This window comes from Theropithecus gelada, chromosome 4, assembly GCF_003255815.1.
Source record: "Theropithecus gelada isolate Dixy chromosome 4, Tgel_1.0, whole genome shotgun sequence".
In the NCBI taxonomy this organism is placed as follows: Eukaryota; Metazoa; Chordata; class Mammalia; order Primates; family Cercopithecidae; genus Theropithecus; species Theropithecus gelada.
In genome coordinates this window covers 131,211,089-131,226,700 of record NC_037671.1, presented here as the reverse complement: position 1 = coordinate 131,226,700, position 15,612 = coordinate 131,211,089, and the positions used below count along the sequence as shown (strand labels likewise).

At 47.2% G+C, this 15,612-nt stretch overlaps 1 protein-coding gene and 1 non-coding gene across 2 annotated transcripts in view; one reads left to right on the top strand and one right to left on the bottom strand.

Moving 5' to 3' along the window:
* The first annotated feature begins 456 nt into the window (after window positions 1-456).
* SLC22A3 (solute carrier family 22 member 3) overlaps window positions 457-15,612 on the top strand; it is a 106,439-nt gene continuing 91,283 nt past the window's right edge. The window contains exon 1 of the mRNA XM_025382431.1: window positions 457-926. Within this exon, the coding sequence (XP_025238216.1) occupies window positions 498-926 (429 nt within the window). The 5' untranslated portion in view covers window positions 457-497. The remainder of the gene's footprint in view (window positions 927-15,612) is intronic.
* LOC112623865 lies at window positions 14,751-14,857 on the bottom strand. Its single transcript, XR_003119224.1, has one exon. It is a non-coding gene; the product is annotated as a U6 spliceosomal RNA (small nuclear RNA).

Sequence of the window (15,612 nt, the reverse complement as noted above, 5' to 3'; positions counted from 1 at the left end):
CGCGCGCGTCCTTAGTCCCCGGGCTGCACTCCGGACTGCTGAGAGATCGGGTCCCAGAAGTTCCGCGAGTGGTCGAGTGACCCTGGAACTTTCTTCTTCTGCAGCCCAACCTGGAGCTGACTGCAGAGCAGGCTGCTGGCAGGGACCAAAAGGAGCTCCGCGCCAGGCCTGAGGTTGCGCCCGTCACTCGCGGTCCCAGGCCGGGTCCCTGGCGCTCCCTGGCACGTAGTCAGGCCGCGTCGCCCGGGCCCCACCGCGCGCCCACCCGCCTGGGTACGCCCGGCTCGCGGCCGTCCCTCCGGCTACCTGCGGCCCGGGGCTGCTGCGGGCGCCCGGGGAAGGGAGGCGGGGGCCAGGAGGAGCGGCGGCGGCCGGCGCCGCGCCAGGGCGAGTGAGGCGGGTGGCGCGGGGGAGGCGGCGGAGTAAAGAGAGGCCGCCGGCTGGGCCCGCGGGTCACTCCCAGGCGCGGGCTGCGGGCGGCGGGCGACGGGCGCACCATGCCCTCCTTCGACGAGGCGCTACAGCGGGCGGGCGAGTTCGGGCGCTTCCAGAGGCGCGTGTTCCTGCTGCTGTGCCTGACGGGCATCACCTTCGCCTTCCTCTTCGTCGGCGTGGTCTTCCTGGGCACGCAGCCCGACCACTACTGGTGCCGCGGGCCAAGTGCCGCGGCGCTGGCCGAGCGCTGCGGCTGGAGCCCGGAGGAGGAGTGGAACCGCACGGCGCCCGCCTCCCGCGGCCCGGAGCCCCCGGAGCGCCGCGGCCGCTGCCAGCGCTATCTCCTGGAGGCGGCCAACTACAGCGCCGCCGCCACTAGCGCGCTCGGCTGCGCGGACCCACTCGCCGCCTTCCCCAACCGTTCGGCGCCCCTTGTGCCGTGCAGCGGCGGCTGGCGCTATGCCCAGGCCCACTCCACCATCATCAGCGAGGTAAGGGTGCCCTGGCCCTTTGGAAGCCGGCGGGAGAGGACGATGCTGGCTCGCAGGCGGACACGCCTCGTGTGAGACGCTGGCCGCCAGGGGAGGTCGGTGGAGACGGGACCGGTCGGCTGCCTCTGGGGACAGGCAGGATTCAGCGCACCCTTGGAAGTGCCGCGTCGTAAATGCTGGGAAAAAAGCCTTTTGTTATTTGCCTGAGCCCGTGAGTTAGTGCACAGATAGTTTGGTTTCGAGTGTGAACAAAAACTTTCATCGAAGCCGAGTTCTTGACGCCTGGCGCACGCCTGCTCAAGAAGTCAAAGATCCAGCACCGCGTCATCTTTGAGATGTGCGGGCTCCGTCATTGGAAATTACGGTTTGGCGCGCGATAGGGAACGTCAGTCTCTGGGGCGAGCGACCTTGGCAGATCCGAATTCGCTTGTGGTCTCCAGGGGCAAAGGAAAGGGGGAACCAACGTTTGAAGGCAGCGGCAGCTTTTTCCAGTTGCCCAGATGGTTACCCAAAATGCAAGGGGACAAAGGTCGAGGTTTTCCCGGGGAATGGTTTTGGTAAAATTGCTTTCGGGCAAAGAGCAACATCTGAGAGACGTTGGGAAAACTGAAGTACTGCGTACATTTTAGTTTTTTTCTGGTAGTACATTGCAGGAACACAGCGGGAGGGCCACAGCCTTCCAACGCAAATCCCCAACCCATTTACAGGCGGAGGCTGCTGCGGGAGTGGGGAGGGGTGCGCGGGGGCGATCCCCACATTTTGGGCAGTCAGTGTATTTGGAAGTTAGGGGAGCTTCCTTCACCCTTGGCCTCAGTAATCTGTTTCTACATCCTTGCTGAAATGGAAGATTGCCTCTCTGCGAGGTCCAGATGTAGAGCAGAGTCACTTTGTAATAATCAGAACTCAGAAACGGCCTCAATGGAGCATGGGTTGCAGGGAAGAGCAGTTGTATTGAGCTTTGTCTACAATCACAGCTTAAGTTAATTTAAAAAAATGATTGAATGTGATCAAGTACATTAGGGAAAAAAAAGTTTGTCCTTTTTTGTGATAAACTTTTAAAAATGGCCTACTTGAAGAGTGGGGAAAACACTGGATTAGGAGGTAGGAGTGCCCTTTCTGCCGCTGTTGCTGTTGGTCTGGTGAGCTTATCTCACTGCAGTTGGGAGTGCCGGTGCTTGCAATTGTGCATGTTTTATAACACCATGTGCTGGTGTGTTAGCACAGTGGATGGCTATATGCTAAGTGCTCCAGGGATAAAACCCCTGGCGGGACAGCCAAGCGATGTATATATGTGTTTGGGATCTTTCTCTAATGTCATGTACTGGTGTGTTAGCACAGTGGATGGCTCTATGCTAAGTGCTCCAGGGATAAAACTGCCTGGCAAGACGGCCAGGCAATGTGTATGTGTGTTCGGGGTGTTTCTATAATGCTATAGACAGGTGTGTTAGCACACTGAGTGGCTCTATGCTGAGTTATCTCAGGATAAAACCCTCTGGCAGGACAACCAGGCAATACATGTGTGTTTGGGATCTTTAATTTCTACTTAATCCATGGTAAGGCTGGGGACTACTTTATAATCGGTGATGGTCTTGTTAGGGATTTCACAGTCGAAAGGACAGGGCATGGACTTGGGTGAGAGAGAGCGTTATCTCTGCGAGTCACGTCTGTTAGGTGGCTCCTTCCACTCCACTCAGCAGTGCTGCCTAGTGCTTACTTCCCAAGTGAACCAGAAGACCCACATGGAGGGCAGACAGCCGATTTTTGAAGACATTTAAAGGTGAAGAATAAAATGAGCCTCAAAAAGTGCTCAAGTGAGGTTTGCATGAGTGAGCATGATCCATGGACATCAAAGCAGACAGACATAAAAATCTGTAATTTAATGCTCCCACAGATACTTTGGAAGCATTCTGGGGTTGCAGGGTTACTAGCATTCTGGGGTTACAATAAGGTAATTTTATGAAGATCAGTGGCTCCTAAAATGCGGTGTGCAGTGATGGAGGGTCAGGGGCTGGCTCAGTCTCCAGCTGGCTGTATGGCTTGGGTGAGTTACTCACCCTCTCTGAGCTTTTTTCATCTGTAAAATTAGCCATTGGATTCAGCCCTTTACGATGCCCCAAATACCATCAGGGTCACCACCCGGTTACTGTTTGGTGTGCCCAGAACAATGATTTTAAAATCTTTAAGAAAGTAAAATGATATTAGGAATATGCCCCTTAAAACCTCAAACAAGTTTTTGAAATATATTGGAGAGATTCTGTTTTTTGTTTTGTTTTGTTTTGTTTTGTTTTGAGACAGAGTCTCACTCTGTCTCCCAGGCTAGAGTGCAGTGGCTCACTGCAAAGCTACGCCTCCTACGTTCACTCCATTCTCCTGCCTCAGCCTCCTGAGTAGCTGGGACTACAGGCAGCCGCCACCATGCCCGGTTAATTTTTTGCATTTTTAGTAGAGATGGGTTTTCACCATGTTGGCCAGGATGGTATCAATCTCCTGACCTCATGATCTGCCCGCCTCAGCCTCCCAAAGTGCTGGGATTACAGGTGTGAGCCACCGCGCCTGGCCTCTTTTTTAAATCCCAAATAGTTTTGTGCTTCTTTCGGTTTGTTTTTCATGTTTGGATTCTTAAGAGGAAAACCCCCACCTGTTCATAAAGTTCAACTATCCAAAACAAGTCAGCCATTCTCTGAATTCTGTGTAGCTAATTTGCTGTCTTTGGTTCGACTAATTTTTTTCTTTCAAATTCTGTCTGATGAAAGGAACTGTAGTTACATCTTCCGCTAACATTATGTATCCAGTGTATTTTTATAAACTTGAAGGCTAATATATAAATCATGCAAAGGGGTGAATTGGGAGAGTTTACCAAGTGGGCGGGATGACCAGACTCCAGAATGCTTCCACAGAGCTATAATACTTCATCCATGCACCATGGTGGGAGAGGAATCATTGTCCTGGCTTTATAGAAGAGAAACCTGAGGACCTTCCAGGGTCCCACGCCATTTATGTAGCCAAAATGGATTCAAATCCGGGGGCCTTGAGTGTAAGTCAGTCCACTTTCCTCCATAAAGTCGTCAAAATCCTTCAAACAAGTCAATGAAACATGGTACTCAGATCTCTCACTGTTTATAACCTGCAGAAACCTTGTTGAAATTTTGTATTTATTTTCTTACTATCAAGGTCCTCCAATGGGCTATTTTGTTTCATTTTATGGTGTCAGGATCCACAATCAGCCAGACTGGTGGAAGGGAAGGCTGTGCTTTCATTTGGTGGGAATGGTTCTCTAGCCTCCTGAGGTGCAAGTTGCAAAATGGTCATTTAAATCTCATACACCCTCTTCGCATCTTACAACTTGAGATAGTTCTAAGACACTAAGTCAGAAATCAATGCCAAGTGCACAGCTCTTTATGGCCGACTCCCTATTTGTGTCTCCCGCTCAAGGCAAGGCAGTGGATTTATCACCTACATTGAACTTCCTCAATGGAGACTTCTAATGTCTGAATCTCGGTCTTATCTCGTTGTCAGATATTGGGCAGAATAAAATACGATGTAATGCAGAGAAGTGAGTCTGACCCCCTGTCCCAAATATTTCAATTGACTGCCCAGGAAGTATCTTCAAGATTGATGTTAGGATTTTTCAATGCTTGCTAATATGCCATGGATGAAAAAAAAGAGCTTCTCCCTAGGCTATCACTTGGAGCAGGGCTTCAGAACACCTTTAAAAATAGACTGAATCACATTCATTTTTCCTTTTCAGATCATTTTGACTTGGAATCACTGTTTCCCTTCCAGATGACCTGGCTGAATCTGTAAAAACTGAATCCATTGTTTGTTTTTATTAGAAGAGTATGTCTTTCCCATACTTTCTGAAACATCAACAATTCAACAAAAATTGTATTTTATGTTGACCCTTGTCCCTCAAAGTACCTAGTCCTTTCTGCTGATGACAACAAAAGTGTTTTAATAGTGTAATAGGCTTTTTAAATTTTGTTTTTTATTTATTTTTATTTTTATTTTTTGACAAAGTCTCGCTGTGTCGCCCAGGCTGGAGTGCAGTGGTGCAATCTCGACTCACTGCAACCTTGCCTCCCGGGTTCAAGCAATTCTCCTGCCTCAGCCTCCCGAGTAGCTGGGATTACAGGTGTCCACCACCACGCCTGGCTAATTTTTGTATTTTTAGTAGAGACAGGATTTCACCATATTGGCCAGGCTGGTCTAGAACTCCCGACCTCAGGCGATCTGCCCGCCTCGGCCTCCCAAAGTGCTGGGATTACAGGCATGAGCCACTGCACCTGGCCTAATAGTTTATTTTCAAATGGAATGAAAGCAGGACTCGAGTGAGCGAGTGAACAGCCATCCCACTAGGTGTCTGATTCTTGGTCTAGGCGGCAGAATGGCCAAACAGATTCATGCAGCAATGCTTTCTGGACCTCAGAACAAGGAAAATATTTAAAATAAAGATCTTTATTATGAGAGTATGCAAGCGTATCTCCCGCTCCTCTCTGGCAGCTGATATTTTAGATTATCAACAGCAGTTCAGCTGAAGTTTATTTAGCATTTGTTATATTGTAGGCACTGGGCTAGGCTGGGGATAGAAAGATACATGAGTCTTCCTCCAAACAGTGTGGAGCTTGGCAGGGAAAATTGCAGAGATAATGTGATGACAGTGGCTGTGGGTGCGGTAAAGGGTACCACCCTCTGATGGGACAGAGGAGTTAACTGGGGCAGAAAGTACATTGACCTTAACCTCAGCCTCAGAGTACAAGGAGGAGTCCAAGAGGAAAATATGAGAAAAAGATGTTCCATTCTCACACCCTCTCATCTTCATTATTTCCTCTGCACCCATTTATTTTGTGCCTTCAGGGGCAGTGGTTGGGTGCGCATTCTTGGGTCGCACATACAGGGTTTGGAATCAAAAGCTGAGGGTTGGAGTTCAGGAATTTTCCTTTTTCACAAACATCTAGGGCCCTTTCAGATGGTCCATGGACCACACAGAGAGACGAGCTGGGTGTTTCTTTAATGAGGAGCATGACGAGAATATAATGACTGGGAGAGAAGTGCCAGTTCCACCAAGCACACCCTGGAGACTCTCGGAGGGGAACATTAGCCCTTTATCCTCAGACAGGTGTCCCAAATCTTATCAGGTGAAGTGCTGCTGTTTATTTTCAGAAAGCTTTGGTTCTCCAGGGATGGGCAACTGATAATAAAATCCTGGGATTCACTGGGGAGCGGGGAAGCCCACAGCTGAACCACATTTTCTGGGAATCTTGGTAAACCTCAGAAAGGAGCTTTGGGCAGAGGTAGGGGACTCCGACAGATGCTGCAGGGACATCTGTACTTTTGGACCCACGGGTTATTTTTGGCATTGGCATCTTAGTAGAGTGGAAAAAATACACATGTCCTTTGGTGTCAGATAAATCTTGTCCTAAATCCCAGCTCCTCTATTTATTAACTTGAAGGGCAAGTCAACTGAGCATCTGCCTAAGCCTCAGTTTCCTCAGCACTAGAACGGGTGCAAGAATGCCAGCCTTAGCAATTGGCTTGAAATACGCATGCAAAGTGCCTGCCATTGTGCCTGGTCATAGGTTGTGCTCAGTACGGTTGGTTCCTGTGAACACATAAAGACCCTTAAGCCAGGTGGGAGTCAGGAGGGAGGGAAGGAACAGGCTGTGGGCCAGATTTGACCCTGGAGCTGTAAGTTTGCTGATCCCTGGTCTAGCATAATAAATCACTGATAAATTTGCCTTAAGTATAAATAGTCAAACCCTTGGCCAGGTGTGGTGGTTCATGCCTGTAATCCCAGGAGTCTGAGGCCAGCCTAGGTAACATAGTGAGACTCCATCTATACAAAGATATTTTAAAAATTAAAAAAAAAATTAGCCGAGTGTGGTGATGCATGCCTGTAGTCCTATCTACTCAGGAGATTGAACCCAGGAAGTTGACCTGTGCCACTGTACTCCAGCCTGGGTGACAGAGGAAGACCCTGTCTCTGAAAAATAAAATAAAATATCTCGGACACTAATTTGCTCTAGAGGCTGAGAATACCAATACTTTCTCACTGGACCCCACAGATAGGTCATATTTCCCAGCTTCCCTTGAAGTTAGAGAGGCCACATGTCTGAGGCTTGGTCAACAATGTTGGGGAAGTGAATGTGGAACTGCTAGGCCTGGAGCCAGAGCGACCTTTCTCCTGCAGTCCCTAGAGGATGCTGGAGTTCTTACATGGAAGGATATGGGTTCCTGGAAGCATGCAAGGAGGGCAGGAGCCCCATACCTCCCCTCCCCACCAATTCATCTGCACAGGAATATGGGATTGCAAATAAGAAATAAGCTTCATTGTGTTACACAACTGAAACGTGGGAGATTGCTTGTTGCAGCTCTTACTGTTAGGCTGTTCTGACTCATACAGCATTTTAGTGTGCTTTCTGGTAGGGCACAGGTCACAAGGCTGCAGGCACCTGATAAAATGGCATGCAGGCTGGTGCCTCTAAGAGCATCCTCCCCTGGGTCTGGTACACAAGGTCTCCGTGCCTCCAACCCGTGTCTCCGCCTATAGAGGCTTTTCCCTCTCTGGGCATCCGGGGCTCCCACTCTCCAGGAGATCACCCTGGGACAGATGCCACAGCTGTCCTCCCCTTGGGCTCTTGTGTGCACTATTTCCTTTCCTTTCCTCAAAATACCTGTCTTTCCTCGGCCGGGTGTGGTGGCTCACACCTGTAATCCCAGCACTTTGGGAGGCAGAGGCGGGCAGATCACGAGGTCAGGAGATCAAGACCATCCTGGCTAACACCGTGAAACCCTGTCTCTACTAAAAAAATACAAAAACAATTAGAGGGGCGTGGTGGCAGGTGCCTGCAGTCCCAGCTACTGGGGAGGCTGAGGCAGGAGAATGGCGTGAACCCGGGAGGCAGAGCTTGCAACGAGCCAAGATGGCGCCACTACACTCCAGCCTGGGCGACAGAGTGAGACTGTGTCTCAAAAAAACAAAACAAAACAAAACAAAAAACAAACAAACAAAAAAACCCTGTCTTTCTTCATGAGGCTGTTCCATTTTGTACCTTTACACACACGTATTCCAGAAACACCTGCCCCACTGCCACCTCCACCCAGGGCTGGGCTGGGCTTCCTTTCTCTGTCTAGCTGCCTTTGCTGTACTCATCTTGTGCACATGGCCTCATCAGACTCTGGGGCGCTGGAGGGCCGGCACTCTGTCCTCCGAGCCTAATGCAGTGTTTGGAAAATATTTGTGATTAAATTAATGAATGAATGAGAAAGGGATTCCTTGGCACATGTAATGCTTTTTATGATCATGGCTAGGCCAACCCTGGAACTGGCTTTCAGAGATTAACCCAGGCCCTCTACCAATGGTGTTGCTTCCTGTTGACCTCTAACGCCGATTCCTTGCATCATCCTCAGCCTTGCATCCACGAGGTGTGATCAGTCACAGGGTGAACAGTCATCGCGGCCATGGCCCCCCACAGACCTCTGGAGCAGGGGGAAAACAGGCCTCCACTTCACTCGTGTCCTATCTGCTCATGGAGTCTGTGTCTGCAGAATCTTAATGTAGGGGATGTGACCTGGAACATGAAAGGAACAGGAAGGAATAGAACTGCTGGCTCTTTGGGGCCATAATTTTAATGTGCTGACGTCCATTGTGCCGAAGAGACTTTTCCCAGCTGTCCTGGCACCGCAGAGTAGTCTGTGTCATCAGCCGAGCCTGCTCCAGGGCAGCTGGGCACAGGTGCAAGGCCCAGTGCAGCGAGGAGCACTGAGGGGCCTGGGCTGAGCAGCTCCCAGGGCGCAGCGCTGCCCACTTCATGGCTATGGAGTGGGGAGCAAACACCACCTACCTTCCAAAACAGAATAAAACCTTTCCAACATTCTGCCCCAGTTTTTCCACTCTCTTAGACCATAACCAAGAAAGGAAGTTTATTTATATTCTGTGAGGAAAAAGCAAAGTTTTAATGGTCTTTAGTGTAGCTTTTTAAAGTGATAAATGACTGTTGAGCTTGTCAAATGATGGCTAATACTGTTTTATCTGGGTAAGGTCAGTAACAACTTTTTAAGGGTTACCATGCTCTTACTTCTCTTTGTGTTGGTAATTAAATAAATGACTCTGTGGCTAGTACTTGTGTGATAATAGAGAAAATTAGTGAGGGGTGAAGTGTAGGGGCTTAGAAGAAGGTGAATAAATAAATGTGATTTACACAATTCTGGGGCAGGCATCCATCCCACCTTCCTTAACATCTAATCTGGATCCTAGTGCCCTGTAGAGTCCAAGGAAGGGACTTGTCCTTGGCTGTGAGCATGGTGGAAACCACTGGACAGAACAAGGATAGGCACAAGCCTGGACCTGAGAAACAAAAGCACCTACTCTGCTTTCAAACTCAGTTCTGGGAGGGCAGGTGACCTCTCTCATAGGATCGCTATAGGGCACCAGCAATGGAAATAACCAAGTGATAAGCAAGTCTTTCCACGTTAACAGAGACCACTGGTCCCAACATGCCAAAGTGTCTCAGAGGCCTTTCCCAGTTGCTGCGTCTGCCCAGCATACGCACAGGATGGCTCTGATTTCATGGCACTTCTGCCAACGGGAAGCTTTGGGCAACCGACAGCACAGAATGAAAGACAACATGCGTGTTTCCAGGCTAGTGAAGAGGGACGTCGTAAGCTGATGCTTCTGAGACAGAAACCGAAGGGACAAGGTGCCAGGAGCTCCTGTACTAAAAACTGTTGGTAGCACATTTGTGGGGATTAAGTGGTTGTGGTGAAAACAGCCTGCACATGTAATATTGATGATGTTTTAAAAAGCAATCACTGCAAATATCTGTTGAGAAACCAATGCCTTTAATTGTTCACAAATGAGTATTTTAATGCAAATACCCATAGAGAAGTTGCCTGGATAGTTAAAAACATTAACTATTCAAGGTAGAGGAGAAAATTAGATTGAAGCTAATTCAGATTAATTTGGCATCAACTTTAAAAAAATCAAATAAATAAATGTCCAAGTTATTAGGGTGTAAGAAGGTGTTCCAGGAACCTTTCCCGCAGAGGTTCTTGATCTTCCTCTGTGGCAGTTAGTGGGAAATTGTGTGACAAATTTATCACATCTTTTGTCAGCCCCTGGAATCCTTGTAAGATTGCTACAATTCCCTATCCAGTCTGTATCTAATAGAGCATACACAATAATTTTTATTTTAAATCCAACCAAGTAGAATACATTGTAAAACCAAATAAAATTGTCTTTCTATTTATCAACTCCAGAGATCATTAGATAATAACAATTTATTGTTGCAAAGTTTTGTGAAAAAATGATCAAATTTTAGATCCAAACTGGTTTAGTGTAGTGTATTGCTAAGGCAAATAGGTGGCTAAGAATGTAGACTTCCTAGTTTTGTGGATATAAGCAAATGGCTGAATTTGAGGGTTTCTGAGCTCTGGACTAGCCCAGTCCTGAGATTTCCCTGGTTTTAGGGGGGATACGTATGTCAATAAGGCATTCAAAGTGCTTGTCCTGTCGTCTGAGATATGTAAGTAGCTGGTGATGATCATAGATGCTGACAACAGATACTGAGGAAGTTGACTCAGAGAGGCAGCTTGGGCTTGGAAATTTGGGCAGATGGCAAGCCCCTAGGGCTGAGGGAAGTAGGCTTTAGGCAGGGCACCAAGATTCCAACACTAAGGACGTGGCCGGGGTCCACTCTCAGGAGCTGGTATAAACTGGAGCATAGTAATGAAAACTAGGGAAAGGCCCAGGGTAGAAGTCAGAGCTAGCTGATTTGGCAAGATTTCTCAAGCCCCCATGGATTCAGTGGTGATATAGAGTGAACAATCCCCCCATCCAGGTGGCTCTGGGGACTAATGAGAAACATGCAGGAACTGCTGAGCATGTGGAAGGTTCTGGGCACATGCCAGTCCCCTCCTTCTTGCTCTTTGTCACTCACTGTAGTGCCCAAGTCCTCCCCTTGCCTGGTCTGGTCTGGGGTTGCTGGACGTAGACTCGCTCAGAAACCCACACTTCTTTCCAATTGCAGTCTGAGCAGAGGAACGCTGGGACAGAGCCCTGGACTTTCCTAAAACCAGGAAATCCCAGGACAGGACTAGATCAGAGCTCAGTGGGGGCTGAAGACTCAGCTGTGGGACTGCGGGACTTGAACTCCATCCCATGTTTTCTCATGAGCCTGGAAATCCTTCAATAAATATGGACAACAAAAGGTGCCCCAAAGGTGCCTTATGGTGGTTAGAAAGGCACCCATCTGGCTCATGCCTATGTTCTAGTTGGGTCAATAAGACAAATTTGCCTTAGGTTGTTGGTGGGCAGTTGCAATGGTGCTATAGGCAATGAAAACATCAGATCACAGTTTGCTTGTGTTGCTACGAGAATCTGACCTCAAAGAAAATACTCCCCCAAGCCAAATCCAAATCTATGAAATGAAGACACAGCAGTTATGGTGGGGCAGTAATTATGAATGCTGAGCTTCAGGTTAGGGTTGAGGTAAATTTGGACTAAAGTGCTTTATATATTGAGCATTCCAATTCTCATAATATTGAATAGACACTAAAACTTAATTCACGAAAGTAGTTTAATATCCAATGGGAACAAAACGCCATGTTATAATATACTCCATTTATGCTTACAGTTATCAATACTCATTTCCTGCTTAGAAACTTGTTTTCTTCCTTAATTACCAGAAAACATAGTACATTTAATAATCAATCATACTAAATTTAAAATTAGGGAAAGAGAGCTTATGGTGTTCAGCAAAAAGAGATATATCAAAAAAAGATATCTTAGCATCTGGATTTTTTGGCCAAAAGAAGACCCTGCAGTTTCATTAATGGTCTACATCAAACAGGTTATGTTATGAAGCAATAGAAAGCTGTAATTAAATCTAGCTTTATGGATTTGATACATCACAAAACCAGGAGATAAAAGCAACAGCAACAGAAAATTGCTGACAGGGTTGAAATCCAACCTTGTTCAAGAAGCAGTCACAATAGAAGCTGTTGACCTATATTCTATATACTATACATTTCAACAGGTAGTCTATGTTTGAACAGTGATTTTTTTTATATGTGAAGATTTTCGGTAAAGAACTGTAATAACATTTGTAAACAGAGTCTAAGAAAGATTAATTATGACTCCTTTTTTGGATTTCACATTGGTACAGCATGACCTTTAACTCATTATCTTATTACAACTATTAGATGAATAGTAAAAATATTATTTCCTATACTTTCAAGTATTTATAATCATAGTATTCTTTTTATAATAGTTTTCAATTCTTATTTGATAGCATACTATACAATTATTTTTCCTTACTAAATTTTCATAGACAGTTCACTTAAATGATTTTTCTTTCTTCAAACCATACAACCTGTCAAAGTATAAAAGATACATACAAGCAGCTGGGCGCAGTGGCTCATGCCCATAATCCCAGCACTTTGGGAGGCCGAAATGGGTGGATCACCTGAGGTCAGGAGTTTGAGACCAGCCTGGACAACATGGTGAAACCCTGTCTCTACTAAAAATACAAAAATTAGTCAGCCGTGGTGGCAGGCTCCTGTAATCCCAGCTACTCAGGAGGCTGAGGCAGGAGAATCACTTGAACCGAGGAGGTGGAGGTTGCAGTGAGCCGAAACCGCACCATTGCACTCCGGCCTGAGCAACAAGAGGAAGACTCTGTCTTAAAAAAAAGATACATACAAGCTACAAATTATTTGAATGACTCTATATTGATCTCCCTTTTCATTCTCTCAGTCTCTTTTTATTAAACCTCTTTCCCTTAAGAACATAAACAAATAACAACTACTAGAAAAGCTTCAAAGTCCAGCATTAGTCAAATTGAAGCACTCTCCTGACCCAGAAAACATCATCCAAAAAAGTCCATTTCAAGGCCACCTTTCCTAAACCAGTCTCAGGAAGGTCCATGCTCTATTTCCCTTTGCAAAAGCATTTAAGTTAATGCGGATATAAGATTTGTATTTATTAACTCCCCCTCCCCCAAAATGTAGTCTTTTTACCTTAACCTATTATTGACTTGGTGACAAAATATAGGGTGATCATGGAGCTGGGATCCATGTTCCTATTTGTCGTCAGTTAAAGGAAGGAAGAGGCAAAGGGAGTTATTCTAACATTTATATGGAAGAATGAAGGCCCAGAAGCAGGTAAATCATTCTAAAAGAAGGGGTAGGGAGTAACAGGAGGGCTTCCTCTACCAGAAATTAAAGTGAAATTCTAAGCCAAACTAATCAGTACAGCATGGTATTGGAACAAGAACAGACAAGTGGACCAATGGACAGATCAGAGCACTCAGAAACTGACTTCACCCAGGGGAACATCATATACAGTAAGGATGGCCCCATAACTCCATGGCGAGAGGATGGATTGTTGGCTAACTGGTGTTGAGAAAAGTAATGACTCATCAGAAATGGAGAATAATCAATCCACCTATCCCCACGTACAAAAGTGGACTCGAAGTGGGTTGAAGACTTAAATGTCAAAGTAAATGGTAATATTAATGAAGGAACATACAGAGGAACATGACAAGGTCAGGGAAAGACTTTTAAAGAAAAGTATAAGCCAAAAATGGATTATCTAGATTATGTCAGATTTCTGTCTCATGACAGATACCATTAGCAGAATTAATTGGATGATGACAATGATACTGAGTACAGCCATACTACTCTAATCAGGGTCATTATGGGAGTTATACAATGCATATCAAAGGCTTCAATAATATTCACTGTGTGCTCAACACTGCTATAGACACTTGACATGTGTTCAACTCAATCCTACCCACTTGATGAGGCATGTGCCATTTTCGTAGATATTTTTTAGAGGAGGAAGATACAGAGAGATTAGATAACTTGTCCAGAATCTGGAGCTGCAGGATAGGAGAGTTGGAAAAGAAATTGCAATGTCTGAACCAACAAGTAATTAACTGACATCTCTAGAACAGGAAAAGAAGTTCTGTAAATCAACAAGTAAAAGATAGCAAGTCTTGCAGAGGAATCAACAAAGGATAGAGATAGTTTTCATGAGAGGAAACTTCTCGAAAAGACCACTAAGCACATGAAGAAATGCGTGTGTCTAGGGAGTTTTCCCTTTCTAATACTAGGTCAGCTTCTGTCTGGTAACTTGAGAGTACAATGAAACATCATTTAAAGTGACCTGTGGCATACACTTGTGCCTCCCAGGCTAAATACATCCTAAGTGTGCTAACACTGCAGATACTTTGATCCCCTTAGGACAGTTGACTCAAGCCTTCCCAGGAGCTGTTTACCTGTGGGTGTCACCTGGCTGCAAAACGGGGATGAACAATGCACAGATTTCAGGGGTCACCCAGGGATGCTGCGACCCCAGAACACGTCACATGGAAGATGCGTCTCAGTTTCCATCTGAAAAACCTAGTATTAATCCGGTAATTCAATCACCAAATTTAGTAGTTGCATTCCCCAGATTTTCTTTTGGATAATCCACAGTTTGTAGGATGCTTTTATGTGTTCTCAGGTTCAGAATTTCAGGGATTGCTTCTGTCTTCAAGGAGCACATCAGCTTCCTGGTTAGGAAGAGAAGGTAGCAGACGTGTCTAAAACCCTCTGCGGGACTCTGCTCTGGCGGCTTTTGCTTTTCTTCCTTCTTTTTTTTTTGAGTCGGAGTCTCGCTCTGTCGCCCAGGCTGGAGTGCAGTGGCGCGATCTCGGCTCACTGCAAGCTCCGCCTCCCGGGTTCACGCCATTCTCCTGCCTCAGCCTTGTGAGTAGCTGGGACTACAGGTGCCTGCCACCACGCCTGGCTAATTTTTTTTTTCTTTGTATTATTTTTTTTTTTTTAAATATGGAACGCTTCACGAATTTGCGTGTCATCCTTGCGCAGGGGCCATGCTAATCTTCTCTGTATCGTTCCAATTTTAGTATATGTGCTGCCGAAGCGAGCACTTTTCTTTGTATTTTTAGTAGAGACGGGGTTTCACCGTGTTAGCCAGGATGGTCTCGATCTCCTGACCTCGTGATCCGCCCGCCTTGGCCTCCCAAAGTGCTGGGATTACAGGCGTGAGCCACCGCGCCCCGGCCTGCTCTGGCGGTTTTCTGGGTAGGCGCAGGCCTGCTTGAAACCAAACGCTCTGGCCTCTTACCACTTTTCTTTCTAGGTCACCCTTTCCGTTTGTCTTTTTGGTTCTTTAGCGTGGTAGTGTCTCCATGTGAGTTTCCAGGGAAGCAGAGGCTGAAGCGAGGGCGTGGAAGCTGTTTCATGCATTAGACTCTCTGGGGAGCCGCCACAGAGAGGGGACTGAGGGGCACCGCAGGATGTCCAGAGAGGCCGGGCCCCAGTGGGTGGGGGCAGGCCAGACAGTGCAGTAGGGGAGAGGAGGAAAACTGTCCAAGGCATGAGCCTTCTGGCATTGTGGGTTCCCCCACGCTCCGGCGCCCGGAGGGGACCCAGGCGGCCCCAGCGTGGAATCCTGCGCCCAGGAGCAGTGGGGCAGGAGGTCCGAGCTCGAGGTGGTGCCGGCAGCGGGGCGCTCAGAGCTCCGACAGGGCTGGGCCGGGGCCAGGGAGCCAGAGAACGTCCCATGCAGGGACCCACCGATCCTTCACTCCTGCCAGGGTCTCCTTTGGGGCTACGGAGACGGAGATGTCTCTAACTGAGCGCAGGCAGCCCCGGAGCCCGCCGAGAGCTGAGGCTAGGCTGG